The 17,663-nt window shown below is 35.9% G+C and overlaps 1 protein-coding gene across 3 annotated transcripts in view; it reads right to left on the bottom strand.

Annotated features, from left to right (window-relative positions):
* DLC1 (DLC1 Rho GTPase activating protein) overlaps nt 1–17,663 on the bottom strand; it is a 452,588-nt gene that overhangs the window by 396,654 nt on the left and 38,271 nt on the right. The window contains exons 1-2 of one of the 3 annotated variants that reach the window (XM_058669861.1): nt 15,812–15,942; nt 1,398–2,534 (exon numbers count right to left, since the gene is read on the bottom strand). In XM_058669861.1, coding sequence (XP_058525844.1) covers nt 1,398–2,432 — 1,035 coding nt within the window. In that variant the 5' untranslated portion in view covers nt 2,433–2,534; nt 15,812–15,942. Of the gene's footprint in view, nt 1–1,397; nt 2,535–14,918; nt 15,231–15,811; nt 15,943–17,663 lie in introns of those variants that run through there. The other 2 variants (XM_004592678.3, XM_058669860.1) reach the window with 2 other exon arrangements.

Below are 17,663 nucleotides of genomic sequence, written 5' to 3' on the forward strand. Positions count from 1 at the left end.
AGTGGTGAGCATATGTTTTGGGAATTTTTAATGTTACTGTTGGCAGTTGGGAAAGATTTCTCTTATTTTAAGGAAGCTATGATATAAGTCAATTAATGCTTTCTTATGTCATTATTGCATTCTCTCCAGCAGATTTGATAGAATATATGGAAATCTAAGACAAAAAATGACCTGAACATTTTAATCATAACTGCTTTCTGGAGCATTAACATTTTAATGCAATTCATGCAAGGAAGGGAGAGTTTTCCACTAGTGTGGAATGTTATGTTGGCATACAGTCCAAGCACACTGAATTTTGCTGTGAAGTCTTAGCCTTCACTTATAGTAACTCATGACACATTGCTGATGTACTTTGTTGGTAAAATCCCATTTATAAAAACCAGATTTCTTCCCTATAACAACAGTCCAGGGCTTATTTTATTGTAGAGAGTTAGCCCCAGTGGAAGAAATTAACATTAGTTTTGTGTTAACAAGAATTACAATTATGTACTAATACCAGGCCAGGTGCAAGGAAGCATGTTTTAATTGTTATATGATAATGTCCAATCTTCAGGGCTTCTTCAATGCCAACGGCCATATGGGATTTGTAGCAGAAGAAATTGCACTTGGACTTTTCTGGATTATAGAGCACTTTGCTGGGAGAATGCAGGGGAACTCATAAAGATAACACAGGTTCTGTCTAGGAATTTACTAACCAAACATGTTTCATGTAACACCATTTCAGTTTCCACTTCTCTGTCAGAAAAATCTTAGAGGATAATGGCACCTCCAAAATTTTTCAAAGGGGACTTGACATAGAAAATTAGTTTCAATTATTCCCTCTTTTGGGGTCAAGAGTTAAAAAAAAGTTGTTGCAAAGAATGGAGACCAAGATACATCTATGAATGATCAATGTGCCAAAACATAATTAAAAAGTCATCAGCACTTTTCATGGGGAGGGAATAATGTTGCGCACACAAGGGGATGATTTTAACATGTGATTTATACCAATTTTGTTTTGTTAAAATTTACTGTTTGAAGGGAAGAAGATTCTAAATGACTTTCTTTTTACAGATTTAGACATCACTTTCTAGAAGGTTTTCAGCTATGTCAGTGAGTCATCTTGTAGTATTTCTTTTCAGTTAGTAAAAGTGATACCAACTCTATTCCTTCAACACAACTCCACAACACAATGTTTAAAAATCATTATAAATGTTATTGGTGCAATGAAGCAATTTTTGCATGTTAATTTTTACATATTCAGATGGTTTCACCAAATGGATAATCTGAATTTTGCAACTATATCACGGGAAAAAGAAACATTTATATATCACCTTAATATTAATGAAAGAATATGTGATGAAAACATAGCTACTTAAAAAGCTTCAAAAGACACATAATCTGTGCCTATTTCCTACCTTTCTCTTGCGAAGTCTGACTTGGCTATCTGTGGGTTCTTGGGTGGCCAGGGGCTCCTGCAAGTGTAAACACCGCATGCCATCTTCCGTGTTGACCTCTGGAGGTCTTCTGTTTTGATATTCTGAGAAATCACTCTTCCCCAGGCCATTCTCAGTTGACATTCCACTGGAGCAGGAAGGAGGCTGCAGAAAGCAGCTTCTACAATCTGCTTTTGATAATGGTAGCTCTCCGTCTGGGCAAGGAATAGCCAAGGACTCATCATGGTCTGCACTGCACGTGTGTCTTTCATATTCATCTTTAGGGAGATCAGGTTTTCTTCGCTGCTGAGCAATTACGGCAGAACTAAGAAGCTGTTTCTCAGGCACGATATGTTTCACATTCAAACAATCAAATGTATTTATGTTGGGTGCCTCGTGTGTTTCATGTAAGTCTGTATCACCACGAAGCTCCAGGCTTTTACTTAGAGTTTCAACAACATTTTTCTCTCCATTATCTTCCTCCAGTGCTAAGTCAGCTTTGCCAGCCATTCTCCAGGAAGTATAAAAATCTTGGTTACTTTCCATGATGGGCAGTGTCTTTACCAAGGAGCCTGCTCCTTCAACGCTATGCTGGCCTGATGTTTTACATCCTTGGGTAGTTAAAATCCTGTCATCCACAAGGGATGGATCAGAAATGGTGTCCTCATCAGAAACATGAACTAGTGTTTCTGTGCTGGCCTCCAGAGAGAGGAACGCATCATCTTCATGGTTGTCATTTTCACCCACCTCCTTTGAAACCTGACCCATTGGCCTCCCAGGAAAATCTCTGAGCTCTGAACCATGACAGCAATCCGGCAGTGAAACACACTTTTCTTTGAGGTCCACATTTAGAGCTGCATCTTTTTCCATACTTGCCTGCAAGCTGTCAGCTACTAGTCCATGATGGCATGTTGTATTGCAATCATCCGAATTAAGGGGCTGTCCCATCCATTGGGTCACATGTTCTTCCCAGCTTCTCTTTCTGATAGCTACAGACATGTCATCATAGTTCACCATCAGACAGAGAGATACATTCCATCTGGGATTAGAGAAGATTAAATTTGTTGAAAGATTATTTCAAATCCATGGATCAGAGAGTTAGTTTTGTCATTTCATCACCTATTAAAAATATAAAAATATAGTTATAAATGCATTTTTAAAGTTGAAACACATCTAAGAAAGTGTTAATATGTGCTGTGAGAGTGGAGGTAAAAGGTGTTACAAAACTTCTGCAGAATGCCTTCAACAGTGATATTTCTTTAAGAAGCAGTATCGTATCAGAAGAAAATTTTTCATTTAATAATTTTGATCAAAAATTATCAACAGTACTTTTAAAGGCAGTCATATTGACCTCTTCACAAACAGTGATATCATATCTCAACTTTCAGAACCTCATTAACAAGATATTTAGATTTAATTGAAATCATTGGAAGAAGCTTGCTGCTGTAGTTTTTTTTCCTGATATGTTTTTCTGAACACAAGTTGTAAATGAATGTATGGGCTGCTTGGTTTGAATTGTGACAAAGGCCACCAGGGAGCTGCTCATGTATAACTTCAGCCATAGTGATAACATATGCAACATAAGAGCATGTGAAAGAATTAATGTCAATCCCAAATGATCAGGATGTATTTATCCTAGAGAGTAAGAAACTTGAAATAAGTCAGTTTATTTCATTTAACACAAAATTCATGGAGAGGAAAACAGCATACACATCATTTACACAGCTTTAGGAGGAATATATCTAATTGTGAATTCTGCTACTCCCACTAGCTAGCAAACTGGTATTGTTGAAGTTATATGGCTTACCTAACATGATACGTCTAGAAAGTGAGCTTAGATTCGAACAGCCTCATATTCTAAGACTCAGGCTTGGAGAACTAAAAGACTTTTAGTCTCATGGAATGATGAGATTCTTCTTTCATTTTTTTGCCTCTATGTAGCTTCACAGTACGTGTAACTTTTAAACCTCTCACACAGGAATTATAGGGAAAGAATATGTGAGCTTGATAAGACAAATGGAACTATTCTGAAGTTTGAGTCTCCCTCTCTTTGGTATTTAAGGAGTTTAGTTTGTAGATTTCTGCTAGAATTCAGCTATAAAAATTTAACAGGAAAGTCATGCCTAAGATAAGCTCAGAATAGAAATGCATTCAAGGTATGTTTTTGCCTTTAATTATTCAAACCTGTACGTTAAAAGAAACAAATTACACCAATGCAAATTCAGTTTATGAAACTGAGTCATTTAAAGGTTGTCCCACAATAAAACCAAATTACTGGACTTTAAACAGAAGAAAACATCATTCAAGAGTAGACATTTTACTTTTTTACTCCACAGAAGAACTATCAGCACATAATGTGGCCTGGCGTATTCACTTTAGCCATAAACAAGATTAACTGCGCTGCTAGTTTTGGGTCACTTCAGTCTACTGAAAGGACTTTGACCTTATACCAAAAAATTCTTACTAAGCATAGACCCAAAGGGTAAATATTCTCATCCTGTAAAAAGATTGGCAAAGTAAAGAAAGGTACTAGAATTTTGGTGCCCCATCCTGACCAAATATCTTTCTGGATAATCTTTGGTTGCTTCATAAGCCTGTGGCCATCATTGAAAATGGTCAGCATTCACATTTTCCATGTTGGCACTCTCTCTGCACTCAAAATATATATATATAAAGTCTCTGAATTCCATGCATAAGTCATTATACTGTGGGAGGTTATGGAAAAGGGGGAAAAAGCGTTGATTCAGGCCAGAAAATTTCTGCTTTCATGGGCAAATTTGGGTTGTAATAGGGCGGTTCTGTTTTAGATGCTTTCTTTTCTTTATTTTTATCCAGTGTAGAAAAAGCAGGCTGACTTAAGAAATGCCAAGTGGTATTACTGTGTCATTCCTAAGCCACATTTATGTTTAAGTTGAGCTTGGATTCTGGCTTCATTTCTTTTAGTAAGGAGAAATACAGTTTTATTAACTCCTGGGAATAAAAATTCCACAAAAAATTTTGCCTCTAAGACCCTTAAGAACCACAACAGTACTAATTAACTTATTTTCACTCATTTTTGACAAGGAGATAATTATTTCCATCACACCAAAAGAAGACAGTTCAACAAGTTCTGAGTCAACCTATCTGAAAGGAGAGACTGTAAATTAGACCCACACATCACTACTCTTTGTGTTCTCATTTGCTGTAGTAGCTATTTCAGACATTTCTTAAAAAAAAAAAAGAATTATCATTATTGGAAAGGGAGCTTTACAGAGAGAAAAATCTTCAGTCTGCTGGTTAACTCCCCGAGCAGCCAAAACATCTGGAGCTGAGCCAATCCAAAGCGAGGAGCCAGGAGCTTCTTCTGGGTCTCCCACAGTGGTGCAGGGTCCCAAGGCTTTGGGCCATCCTTGACTGCTTTCCCAGGCCACAAGCAGGGAGCTGGATGGGAAGTGGAGCAGCTGGATAAGAACTGGTGCCCATATGGGATCTCACCAAGTGCAAAGCAAGGATGCAGCTGTTGAGTCAGGCTGGCATTTCAGACATTTCTAAACCATTCCAGTGAGTACTTTTCTTCATTTTTCACACATTAAATCTTCTAACTATCATTATGACTATCACTCATCATTATATTTTGACATCTCATCTCATATATTGTGGTCTTATAAATGCATGCATATTAAAAATTTATCTCCACAAACTGCTCTACCTATAATTCTTGTTTAAATTCCAATTTGTAAGATTTCTACTTCCATGGTTTAAAGGATGATTTAAAGGAGCCATAGGAATGTTAGATTATTGTTAGTTATCACATTATTTACCTAATATTCTGATTCATCTTTATCAGTTAAAATATGTCATTAAGACAGAGGAGCCTTTGTAAAAGTGATCCAACTTGCCTATGAGCCTTCTCCTAGGTTGCTTCATTTAAAATTACATTTGAAATTGCTGAGTTTTTGCTTTGAACATTTCTGTTAAATTTCTTCTGTAATCATTTTCATGAAGTTTCATTGTGAATGAGCTCAGGTGCCAAGAGTTTTCATGGAAGACCTGAAAAAGCATATAGATCATTCCAGGTTGTTGATTCTATGGAGTGACTTTCAATGGGAATTTTCTATTTCTAAAAGCATGTGTTGGGACCACTGCATTGATATTACAATAGACTATATGTTCTTCTTACTATGCAGTGGTAATGGAAAACATTTGTGAAATGTACATATTTTCTTTCTGTGATATTAGAGCATAGGATGCTCAGATAACAAAGTGATTTTGAACTTACTGTTCAAGTGAAGACTCACTATGCTGTAACTTAAGTATTTTGTGGAATACAGAATACATTTAAAAATTAAAATCGTTTTTGCTGGTCTTTAAAATCACTGATATAACACTCATATTTGATATCAAACATTTCACCTTATGTCTTGGCTGGCCAACTATCCTTAGAAAGGAAGAGTCTGATAATAATCACTGGTGCTGATTCTCCAGCCTGAGATAACAAAGTACCACTGAAAGATCGGTGGTTGGAATCAAGTGTGTACTGTTGTAGAACTGACAATGGCCAGATGCCAATCACTAAATAACAAGCATTGGCTCAGTACTGCATGAGTAACAGCTAAACAGCAGAAATACAAATGATACACAAATGACAGTCAAACTTTTCCATTATAGCCTGCAATTTGATAGAAGAAACTCCTGTAAACAAGTGGTAAATCTTCTAATGACCATAATACCTTCAGTGGTTACATCAATGTCATAGTACTGTCAATAATACTATCAACAGTTTCTTTACAAATAGCTTATTACCAAGGAATGGATCACCAATTTCTTTTTCTGTCTTCCTTCTACCCTCCCTCCCTTGTTAGTTCCATTCTCTCTTACTATCAGTGAGTGTTAAGGGAGTTGATTGATCAAACAGAACTTCACAGAGGCAGATGTCACTGAATTAGAGTCTGTGTTAAATATTCTGCCTCCACAATATCCAAGTTAAATGGGATTTGATGTAATTTCCTATGGGATGGGAGATTTCCTTTATGTCTCTCTTCAGATTGTTACTCTTCTGAAATGACTTGTTTGGGAAAGATAAGCAGAGGCAACAATAAACTCTAGAGAATTCACTAAACTTGAAAACTTACTATTTGGGGAGGTGAAAATACATTCTCTGAAGAATATTTCAGAGAAAACTGAGAGGAATTTTTCAAAGAACATCAATTTCAAGAAATGTACCAGGATGAATAACCCTAAGTTTTAATGGAAAAGGACTTATAGAGTACATAGTAACATAAGAAAGAAAAATAAATCATGTCAAACGGAACCATTATGAAATTTTAGAACTCAAGAGCTGAGTAAATGATTCTAAATGTTCCCAGAGAAGAAAAAAAAATAAGAAATTGGGAATCAAATTTGGTATCAAATTTCTCAAAAATAGTAGTGTAAGTAGGATGATGAACAAAAATCCCTCCAAAGTTCTGATGGGAAAATAAACTTACATGTAAAGCCATACACAACAGATATAAGTATATAAGTATATGCAGAATTTTGTTTTTCTCACTTTTAAATTGCTGGAGATATAATGAAAGAATGAGAGACTGATTGAATTGAGAAAGCCATGACAACAAGGAAGCTAAGAATTCAACACAAATGACCAGAGGCCAGAATTTCTAGGATGATATTTGGGTAGTAGATTTAGTGGGTGATCGTTTTGTATAAATCCTAGCATTCTCTATGAGTGATATCTCTAAGGAACAAAGTTAAATACAGATTGTATGGATATATGTTAATCTACGGAGAGGAATTATGTGGTAAAGTAGCACAAATTAAGATGAAAGAGTTAGTATTAGTTATACAGAAGACCAACGAAATCAATGATCAAATGCAGGAATAACAGTTTCACAAGAATGGAAATATATTCATTGCACACTAATTGACTAAGCTGCGAAAATTTTTATATAATAAAAAATACAGTTAATTGTGAATTAAGGAAAATTTAGGAAACAGGTATTTTACAGCATAGGATAGAGTTAGGGAGGTTTGGCTAAATAGTTTCAGAAGTATAGCTTCTCATTTTGTACAGCTGGAAGTTAATAATGTTTAGAATGGAATTTAATACTATTATATTATTTAGAAATATCAAAAAAATAGCTAAAACTAACTAAAGGTATTAAGAGTGTTTTCTTGAGATAGAAAAAAAGGTCTTACATCTGAATCTCAGAAATCACATTAAATGTTAAAGTTTTATTATATTCCAGGAAAATAATTTTAATATTACCTGAGGCCAGAATAGTGGTACCTGAAGGCAAACTCTGCTAAATAAATATGGGACACTGTTATCCCATATCAGAGTATAGCTACTCCACTTCTGATCTAGCTTGCTGCTTGCTAACATGCTGATGAAGTGAACACAAAGATGATTTAAGTACCTTAACCCTGTCACTAATGGGAGACCCACTACAGTTTGTGGTTCCTGGCTTTGGCCTGGTCCAGATCTGGCTTTAACAGGCATTTTGGGGAGTGAATCACCATTTGGAAGATCTCTCCCTTTCTCTTTCTTTCTGTCTCTATTGCTTGTTTAAATAAATAAACATCACAAATGCAACTGTGGCTTCTCTACAATGTACCAGGTAATTAGCAAACTAACGCTCCTTCCCCACTGATCATACCATCCTCTCACTGATACACAGATATGAGCATCATATCTTAAGCCAAGATGTCATATGGGATTTTTTATCCTTGAATCATCAATGCAAAATCAGTTTTCTTGCAGCTTTCTGTATAATTCCTTCTATGTTTTCTTTTCCTTCCCCAAACCTCCAAGAAATATTAAATTCAGGACAAGAATTCTTGACAGTCCTCTATGGTCATGGTTTTCTAAGATGTTTTCTGAATAGAATTTTAAGGTACATAGCACATATATTTCCACGCCTATATGGAAATGGACAACAAGATAAGCAACAACTAGATATAGGCATTGTTGCAACACAACATAGTTCTTAAAGTGTGTGCTCCATTATTTGGAAAGCAAATATTCCCTAAAAGAATCAGTTGCAGTGAAAAAAATGAAATTCATTTTACTGATGAATCTGTCAAAGAATAAACTATAAAACTAAAGTATACACTTATGGGCTTATTTTCACTGTCACTCAACTCAATGATCAAATGAAGAGGAACCCTTTTTATTGTCCAACTGAAGTGATTCATGCAAGCCTAGCAGAAAAGCCTCCTATCAGAAGTTATTTTTTTTGTAAACAACAGATTAACAAAACAACACACTTTTCAAAAGCAATATTATGAGTATTTTTAAGACATCCAATTTAGTAATACATGATTAGTAGTTTTTTTTTTAACAATACTCATGCAATCTAGCCCAAATTTGGCAGAAATAAGAATTAGGCATAGGAGTCAGAAATCTTTAATAACACAATGTAAGAATTTATCTCCCTATGATTTTATGTAGATTTCCTGTCTTTAAGAGCAGTCTGTGTTTTAATCTCTCACAAAATCATTACCTAGCAACTTTTAAATATTTTATCTAATGTTAGAATCTGAGTTGTTATCAGAGGTATGACTTCTGTTAAGATTCTTTATTGGCAAATTGCTTTAATGGAGATTAAAGTATTATTTGTAAACTAGTTTCCATGTCTTTAAGCTTCCTGAAAATCATCAAAAACTTTGATAAATGACAAAGCAACCCATGTATAATGCACCAAATCAGTGTACTTAGTAGCATACCACTTTTTCCAACATACATTCAAGCTTCCATCATTTTCTATTTTTGCAAGTAAAAGGAAGTAGGCAACCAGCTGAAAGATGTTTCTTTGATGTTAATGTGCTTTTATGTATATCTCAGAATTTTAACTGAGCTTCGCCAACTTTTTCTCAATCTTAGCTCTCAGAGTTACTCCAGGAATCTGGCAAATTTGAAAAGTAGACCCTTCAATTTGTTAAAAGTCTGAGCATCAGAAAGGAGCAGGAAGTTGCAAAATTGCAAGCTATTATTTCAGTGGTGCCCTGTTTTTACCTCTAGGTTCCTACTACTTAATGTAGCTTCCAGTAGGATCTAATTTTCTTGCAAGGAGGAGCTTAGATACTGGCAGTGCTTGACTTTCCACCCACTTCACAGGTCAGCTCTGCCAGTTTTGCAGAGTATCTTAGGTTTTCTTAGGCAACCCATATGTCACTTGAGGGAACCTTGGAACATCTCACGATATTTTCCTTCTATTACTAAGACTTTCCTGGGGATATCTAATTTCCGAAATCCACGAGTTAACACAGCCCCCAGGGACAATGTTGCCCCGCAGAAGTAGCAATTTCTAAATGCCTCCATTCTCTTTGAGTTTCAAAGCATTGTTTTCTAAACAGTATTTAGTTTTTATGGTAATGTTTTTTTCTGTGCAAATTTCATGGGAGAATTTAGAAAATTAGGTGAATTTCACAAATAAAATAATATTAATAACTGGAATTGGTTCATCTTCCTGTTCCTGTTCCTGCTTTGCCTTCCCTCGCAATGCCTTCCCATCCCTTCCCTTGGCATCCCGTCCCCTCCTATTTTTTTTTGCACGTGGCATTTCTTTTTTACCAAAGAAAAGTGCTGCCTTTCTTGTTTTAGTTGACAGCTTCCATGCAACAGGAAATGTGTTAAGGTTAAAGTTTTGGCTGCCCCTGCTTCTTCTTTTTCTTCTCCTTTTTTTTTTCTTTTTTGAATTGTGGCTTTAACTCATTATAAAAAGGTATTTCTCTTCAATGAGGGACATGGATTACAAAGCTTACCATCATCATAGTGAGATGTGACACTGCTTTAAGTGGACTCTATTTTTAGCTTTGCTATCGTTTCTAGGAACAATCTAACAGTAGGCACAGTAATCACCAAGGGTAAACAAGAGATATGGCCACATCAACACAGGTGCCCTGGTTAGCAAGATGACAAGATTGAATCATCCCATTAATTCAACTTTCACTGAAATCAGGAACCAGTACTTGTTGGTTACTCAACTGCACTGATTAGCTTAGCATCCTTTCAGAGCTTACTATTTCTAATCTAAACTTTTGTCTCCAGTTTTGTATCTGTAATTTCATTTTATTTTTCCATCTATCTACATATAATTGACATTTTATTATGTATGATGTAAGTAGTATTAGTGCATTAGAAACTCTGCTGGTCATGGTAATAGTCTCCCATTCAAGTACTAACCAGGCCCGACCGTGCTTAGCTTCTGAGATCAGACGAGATCGGGCACGTTCAGGGTGGTATGGCCATAGGCGATCATGGTAATAGTAAAAAGAGACTTTCATTTATTAATTATTCCTTATGGGCTAAGTACTGTATTTAGTGTGTTATACTATTTCTTTAATAATATGCCCGCAAGTACTCTCTGAAAGAGGTACTATCTTGATGCTGCTTTTACAGGAAGTAACTTTGGCAGAATTTAGTAACTAGGTCAGTGTTAATCACTTTTTGCTGGGCAGGGCTTGTCATCTTCTAATTTTGTGAAAACAAGATTTCTACCAAAAAAAAATCATTCTCCCCCCCCCCCCCCCCCCGTGACTGGAACCTCAGTTTTTTCACATCTGTTATTGGAATACTCAAAAAACATGTCAAGGGGGAAATAATGAGCTGGCATAATAATAACAATAAGCAAATGATATATAGAGAGCAGTTTATTCTCAGTACATTACAAACACTAGATAGATGCAAAGTGCTAAGTGATATGAGGATGATGATAATGATGATGATGGCGTTGACAAAATGGAAATGACTCTTGGTTTTTGAGTGACCTTAGCTACAGAATTCATGGCTGATTGTGAGCTAGAACTGTCTCACATATCCATATTATTTCAATGTAGACAAGTCATCAGACAAAAATGTGACGTACAATGAATCAAATCACAGAATATCAGGTGACAAAGATGAAATCAGGCTCAATTTTCCAACATAGTTTGTTTAAGATTTAAATTGTGAAAGTGCTCTGTTCTCACTGGTTTAGGCTAACTTTTAGCTTACAATTTCTGATTGGTCATGATTTTGTTTCCTAATGAACTTGGGATGTTATCTAGTAAGAGAGTTCTTAATCCTTGGCCTCAAGCTTTCATAGCTCTTTGTCAACCACATATTTTCCGTCTCCTTTAAACATTATTAGTCCATCATGGAAAACAGAAAAAAACGCCAGTTCCTACATACTGCCATGTTTCCAACCTGACCTTCCTTTTCTTTCTTTCCTCTCACTGAGTCCGCAAACTTTATGGACAAACAGGTAACAACTTTTCTGGACACAGTAGCCATTTTGCTCATTAGTAGGAACAAAAAGGAACAAGTACTTCAATTTCCAAGCTTGTCTTTAACTTTTGTATTCCCTCTCTGTATCATTTCCACTAATAGGATTGATTTTGTCTTTAAATTATTTTAATTGCTTGCTGAAATACCTTGTGACATTAGTCCAAAGTAAAATAAATGATGCACACATAAAAGTAGAAACAACTGTGGTTCTTTTTTCCAACTAACTATCTCAATTAATTCCAAATTCACATTTCTGTTCAGTGTTTTTTGACATCTGATTCCCTGTTTAACCTATAAACCACAGAATCAGAACTAATAATCTCTTTTTAAGACCAGATCTCAGGGTCTACACTTCCATTTTATTTTGTTTAACTTCCTTTAAAATTAAGTCCATATACCTTTCAAAACTCTATAAATAGTAGTTTAATACCAAAACAGATTCATAAAAATGAATGTTGCATTTCTGTGTATTACCAGAGTCAATAACATCTGTAGTCTGTAAATACGTCTGATTAAGGTGTGCATGCAAGATCTCCAGCATTCATATGGGGGAAACAGGCACAATACTCACAGCAGTCCCCCCAGGCTTGGAGATTTTCACTGTTCCCTTGTCCTTTTTTTCTGCATGAACAATCGTTCACACTTCTCTATTTGGATCATAAAATCTGATTCAGATCTAGGTCAATTCTAATTTAGAATTTTGCTATAATGCAATGTTTTCCAGAACTATTCTCACTATAAGATAAAACACTAATAAATTAATTTCCAAGAATAAACATATAAAATGAAAAGATAAATTTAAAATGACTCATATCCTGCAGTTAAATTAGTTGTATTTATTCCTCATTCCAATAATATCAGTTCTGTGAAACTGGAAGGAATTTTCAGATAGTGCTAACATCTGGAAACTCAAACTGCTTTGTGAAATTGAAAAAAAAAGGTATCATGGCACAGATTCTCTAAAGAAACGGGTCTTTTTAGAAAAGGAATAATCGTTTTATGAAAAAGGCTCTTGTTTTGGAAACAACAATGTTGCAGCAAATGAAATGTTATACACTGACATACATGAAATATGACACAGATGAAATAGCTACTTCTCCCATTTTCATGTTGCACTGGTCACACCATATAGTGATAAACATTCTGTATTCTACAACTAGTGGGATTTGTGGAATATTGAGAACAGATACACACATAAAACACTGAAAATAAGTTGTAGAAGATAAGAGAAAATGAAGTGATTTTATTTAATCTAGAAATGTATATACTTGTTTTACATGCCCATTTGGGTTTTCTATATCGCCACTGAAGAAAAAAGTACACAGAACTGGAAACAGGCAATAGTAATAGAGATTTAGATTAGATCAAAGAAAGGCCTACATGTTTGAGATTCTTAAATCAGTATCAATGGAAGGTTGTAAAATCACTGTTGAACATGACTGGTCCGGATGGTTTTACTATTACACTATTTGAATACAAGGACATGAATTAGACAAAGTCTTTTCTAGGGCTATTTTTAAAGAAACACCAGTTTAAAACTAATATAATTATCAGCACATGGATTGATTTTCTTGGTATAAGCATAAAATGTAGCAAAATAGTCACAAAACAAATTATTTCTTTATAGAGTGTTTGTTGAAACCACAATAAATCTTTACAAGAAGGCTTTTGCATTTCAGAGAATGGCACTGGTCAGTGAATTTGATTCTTTTAAAATCATATTTCCCCATATATTAATAACACTGGTGACAGTTAATTTTTTTAAGAACTCCATTTTTCTTCCCCAAAGTAGCCTTCTGTTGGAGTTGTTCATACTTCATCATGCATAGTTACTACTTAAGTGTAAGACGAAATACTGTAAAGATACCTCAGTGGTGAACCAAGTGTTTTGGTTCCAATGTCATCTCCTTTGGCCAGCAGCATGACCTTGAACAGGTCACTTCTGAGTGTATTCCTCAGCTTCCTTGTTGGCAAAGGCAGTGTCAGAAGAGGTGATCTCTCATGTTCTTTCCATCCCTGAAATTCTCTTCAAGGATTTTGTTCAATTATGACTTACATAAGTTAGTACGTATCTCTAATACGTTTAAAAATATTCTTTTCCTCATATTTCAAGCTTAAACACAATTTAAAACTTGTCAGCAGAAGTTGTTATCACATAGAATTTCAGAATGCCAATAGTCTTTCTGTACTATGGGGAAGTTTATGATAAATGCACTTAAAAGTCCAATTATAAATACAGCTATCCATTTTTAAAATTTATATATTTTGTATTTGTGCAACAGATTTGGAAATAGCCACAAATATTTGTTCCCATTACAAAGCATTTCATATTATTTTTATAAAATAATGATTTTCATTTTAAATATTAAAATATAACTTATGTAATATAAGTCCAACCTATTTTGCTCAGTACTACATTTTACACACTTAAACATTTAAGATGTCTTAAGAAGTCTGTAAATGAAATGTTTATTTTTTGATTACATGAAGTATGAACACATGATCAGTTTTCACATGATTGTGGTGACTTCTGGCTGCCCTAAAATAACAGTAGAGTATCACTGTCATTGAGATTTGCTTTAATTATTCAAAATATTCACATAAAACTTGACATGAATCTAGAAAACAATATGAATGAATACAATTTTACTGTTTAAATTTCTAAAAGTCATATTATTAGGGAGGAAATCATTTCTGAAATTCCATGTATTTATTTTCTCTGAAATGAAAGTTCTAAGTTGTTGACTAACAGCTTGATGTATGATTGAAGCAGATTTAAGCAAAAAATTAAGGAATTCAACTTGGTAGTGTTAAGAGAGACACAAACTATTTTGTAATTCATTATTAAGAAAGAGTAACTTTTATGCTGTCTATTTTCCCTTTTGGCCAAAGAAGTGGAGGGATGGGGAAATAATTCATTTACACCTAGCACGTACATGTAAAAAAATACATATTTGCTTCATTTTATGCCATGTGTTTGGAAAACAAGTCTCATGGATTGACTAATAAATAAATTAATGTTAAAAAGAGATAAAAATAAAATCCTACTTTGTGGAAGAATAAATCCTAAAGGGAGCCTATTTTAGAACTGACTGGCAGTTTTCTATTTGTTAAACATTTTCCACTTCAAATTTTAAGGCTTAGCACTAAAATCTAGGAAGGCACCAACTCGGGTTCAAGATGCTAACATTTATCTCAGCCCTTCTGCCTCCTCCAAGGTTACCTCAACGTTAGAAATAAAGTCCAGAACGTCTTACCTAGACGACGGGAAGCTGTAACACCAAGGCGTGACACTGTTCAACACTCAGGCTAGCGAAGAAGTCCGTCTCCGAGAGAGTTCCTCCAGAATCTAAGTTCACATTTTGTGGTTGAGATCATGGCTCTATTCTAAGCAGTTGTACGCAGAATGTGATTCTAACAAAAACACCCTCCGCAGCTGGAGGGAGCCTTAGCTAAAGCAGGATCCTGTCAAGGCGTTCCTGGTGACTTCTGTCTACTAAATTCAGACTGATGTTTTGCGAAAGGGGCCTCCACAACCAGGCCCAGATTGCCTGGAAAGTATTTCCTGCCTCTGAGAAGTGTGCATGTGAGAAAAGGCTGCATGAGGGAGGGGCGTGGGGAGAGCAGAGCCGCCTGGGCGTTTCAGGAGTTCTGATTTTACACAGAACTGTATTGAGTTTGTCAAAGCTCTTGAGGTGATTAGCTGGAGAGTCATAAAGTCCTAGCGCTTTTTCTATCCCACACTGCTTATGAAAGAGAGACAGAGGGAGAGAGGGAGACAGGGTGAGAGAGAGAGAGAGAGAGAGAGAGAGAGAGAGAAACAGTGCTCTGCCTGTCTACAACCTTTCCACTATATTAAATGTATATCCACAGCTTAGTCAAAATACTCTTGCCAGCTCTCATTTCAAAAGAGCTTTCAAGAGAACAGGATGAATGGAGAGTTTCTAGTGGCATAATTCTATGTTTTAAGATCTTTGTGTTACGTCTCTTAAAATTTTAAATGCTACAGCATTACGTTCCGTGCCTGAGAAACCCTGCATGTAAAATCCCAAGAACCCAGTAAAACAGAACTTTTTCTTTAAGACCTCTCCAATCCCAACTATCTTACACAGAATTCAAGCAGTTTGGGTTATGACATACGCAGTGTTACCTCTGGTCAGAATCCTCCAGAGTTACACAAATCCAGGGCTGGAAAAGTAGAAGGCAGGCTCCATCTTGATCATATTAGAGTCTTGCTGACACTGAACACTTGCAACTGCTTCCATCTAGTGCAACGCAGTCCCTGAATTATATCTCTAAAGGAGTTCACAGTGTCTGCATCCTTCATCCGACACGAATTTTGTGAACTCTCATCTGTTTATCTTTCTGCTTTCTTGTGCCTCCACTGAAGGACTTCCTCTTAGCTGCTCCAGCCTGGGAACTTGGACTACCATTTGGTTTTGATTAAAACCAGACAGCTAACTCTGGAGAATTTAGGGAATAAGCTAATGGAAACTGCAAGTATGGCTTTAATTAGTGCATCAATTAATAATAGATGTTAGCTTGTCTTTATAATAAGATGTCACAAATACAAATGCAGAGGAAGGACAAGTCATTTCAAAAAGAGGTTACACTGATTCTCATTCCTTTATAATCCAGAGTTCTCCTTAGGGAGAGTGGAAAGAAAGAAGAGGGATGTGGCCTTGGAACATCCAGGTTATGGGGAGGCCAGTGGAGTGGTCTCATTGCTTATACCAGAGAGGCAGGAAACAGCATCTCTGAGTTTAATTATCTTGTTTGGTTGAAATTGCTCAGTAATGCCTCCCTCTACTTTATTTACAATCAATGGGTTCTATTGCTCTTTTGACATAAGCATTTTTCTCAGCAATTAGTGATCAAATTACTCTAATTATTGGATCTGTATGTCAGTTGCAAATTTTTAGGATTTCTCAATAGTAGGAGATACTAATAATTCCAATTCCAATGTGATAAAGAGAATGCTAGAAATACAAGAAATACCAATCCTGTTCCCTGAAATTGTAAACTGTTCTGATTTTTCACTTTTACTCTGCGTTGACTCTAAACTTTACAAAGGCTGGCAGATACTTACATGATTGTCTCTCTTAGTGCTCTCTGGCAAAACTAACTGGGTGATGACTCAAGAAAGTATGGTACACAGGGGAATTTCAAAATGTTCATGGATAATGGATACATATTTTAACACGAAAATATTGATATCTATGGACAGCTTTTTCATAACATGCATTCCATGAACTCTTTTGAGGTTTCATCATAGCTACTATTTATTTTCATACTGGATCACAAAAAAATTTCTCAAAATTAATATAAAAATTATTTTATAGACATGTTGCTAGCAAGAATAGCTTATGTTTGAAGATGAGAAATATTCAAATCAAAACATACAGTGAAAGAAATTTTTGGATTTCTTTGGATTAGTTTTTATTTATCTCAGAGGCTGACATACACATAGGTGGGTAGAGTAGCGGAAAGAAAAAGAAGAGAGGAGAGGACAAGGAGAGGACAATGGAGGAGAGAGGAGGGGAAGGGAGAGAAGAGAGGAAAAGAAAAGGGAGTAGAGGAGGGGAGAAGAGAGGAAAGGAAAGGAGAAGAAAAGAGAGGAGGAGGGAGAAAGGAGAGGAAAAGTGAGGAGAGGAGAGGAGGGGAGGGGCACAGGAGAAGAAGGATGACGAGAGGAGAGGGGAGAAGAGAGAGGGGGAGAAAGGAGAAGAAAGGTGAGGAGAGGAGAGGAGGGGAGGGGCACAGGAGAAGAAGGATGACGAGAGGAGAGGAGAGGAGAGAAAAGGAAGGAAGAGAGCTATAGACAAAATAGGCTTCTCACTGTTGGTTCCACATTGACCAGATCCAGAAGACAGAATATGGTCCAGGTTTCCCATATGAGTGACTTATCCTCACTGTCTCCCAGTGTCTTCACCAAAGGGCAGCTGGAGTCAGGAGCCAGGGCAGGGAATCAAATCCAGATACTCTAATGTGGGACCTGGTGT

This window comes from Ochotona princeps, chromosome 11, assembly GCF_030435755.1.
Source record: "Ochotona princeps isolate mOchPri1 chromosome 11, mOchPri1.hap1, whole genome shotgun sequence".
Classification (NCBI taxonomy): domain Eukaryota; kingdom Metazoa; phylum Chordata; class Mammalia; order Lagomorpha; family Ochotonidae; genus Ochotona; species Ochotona princeps.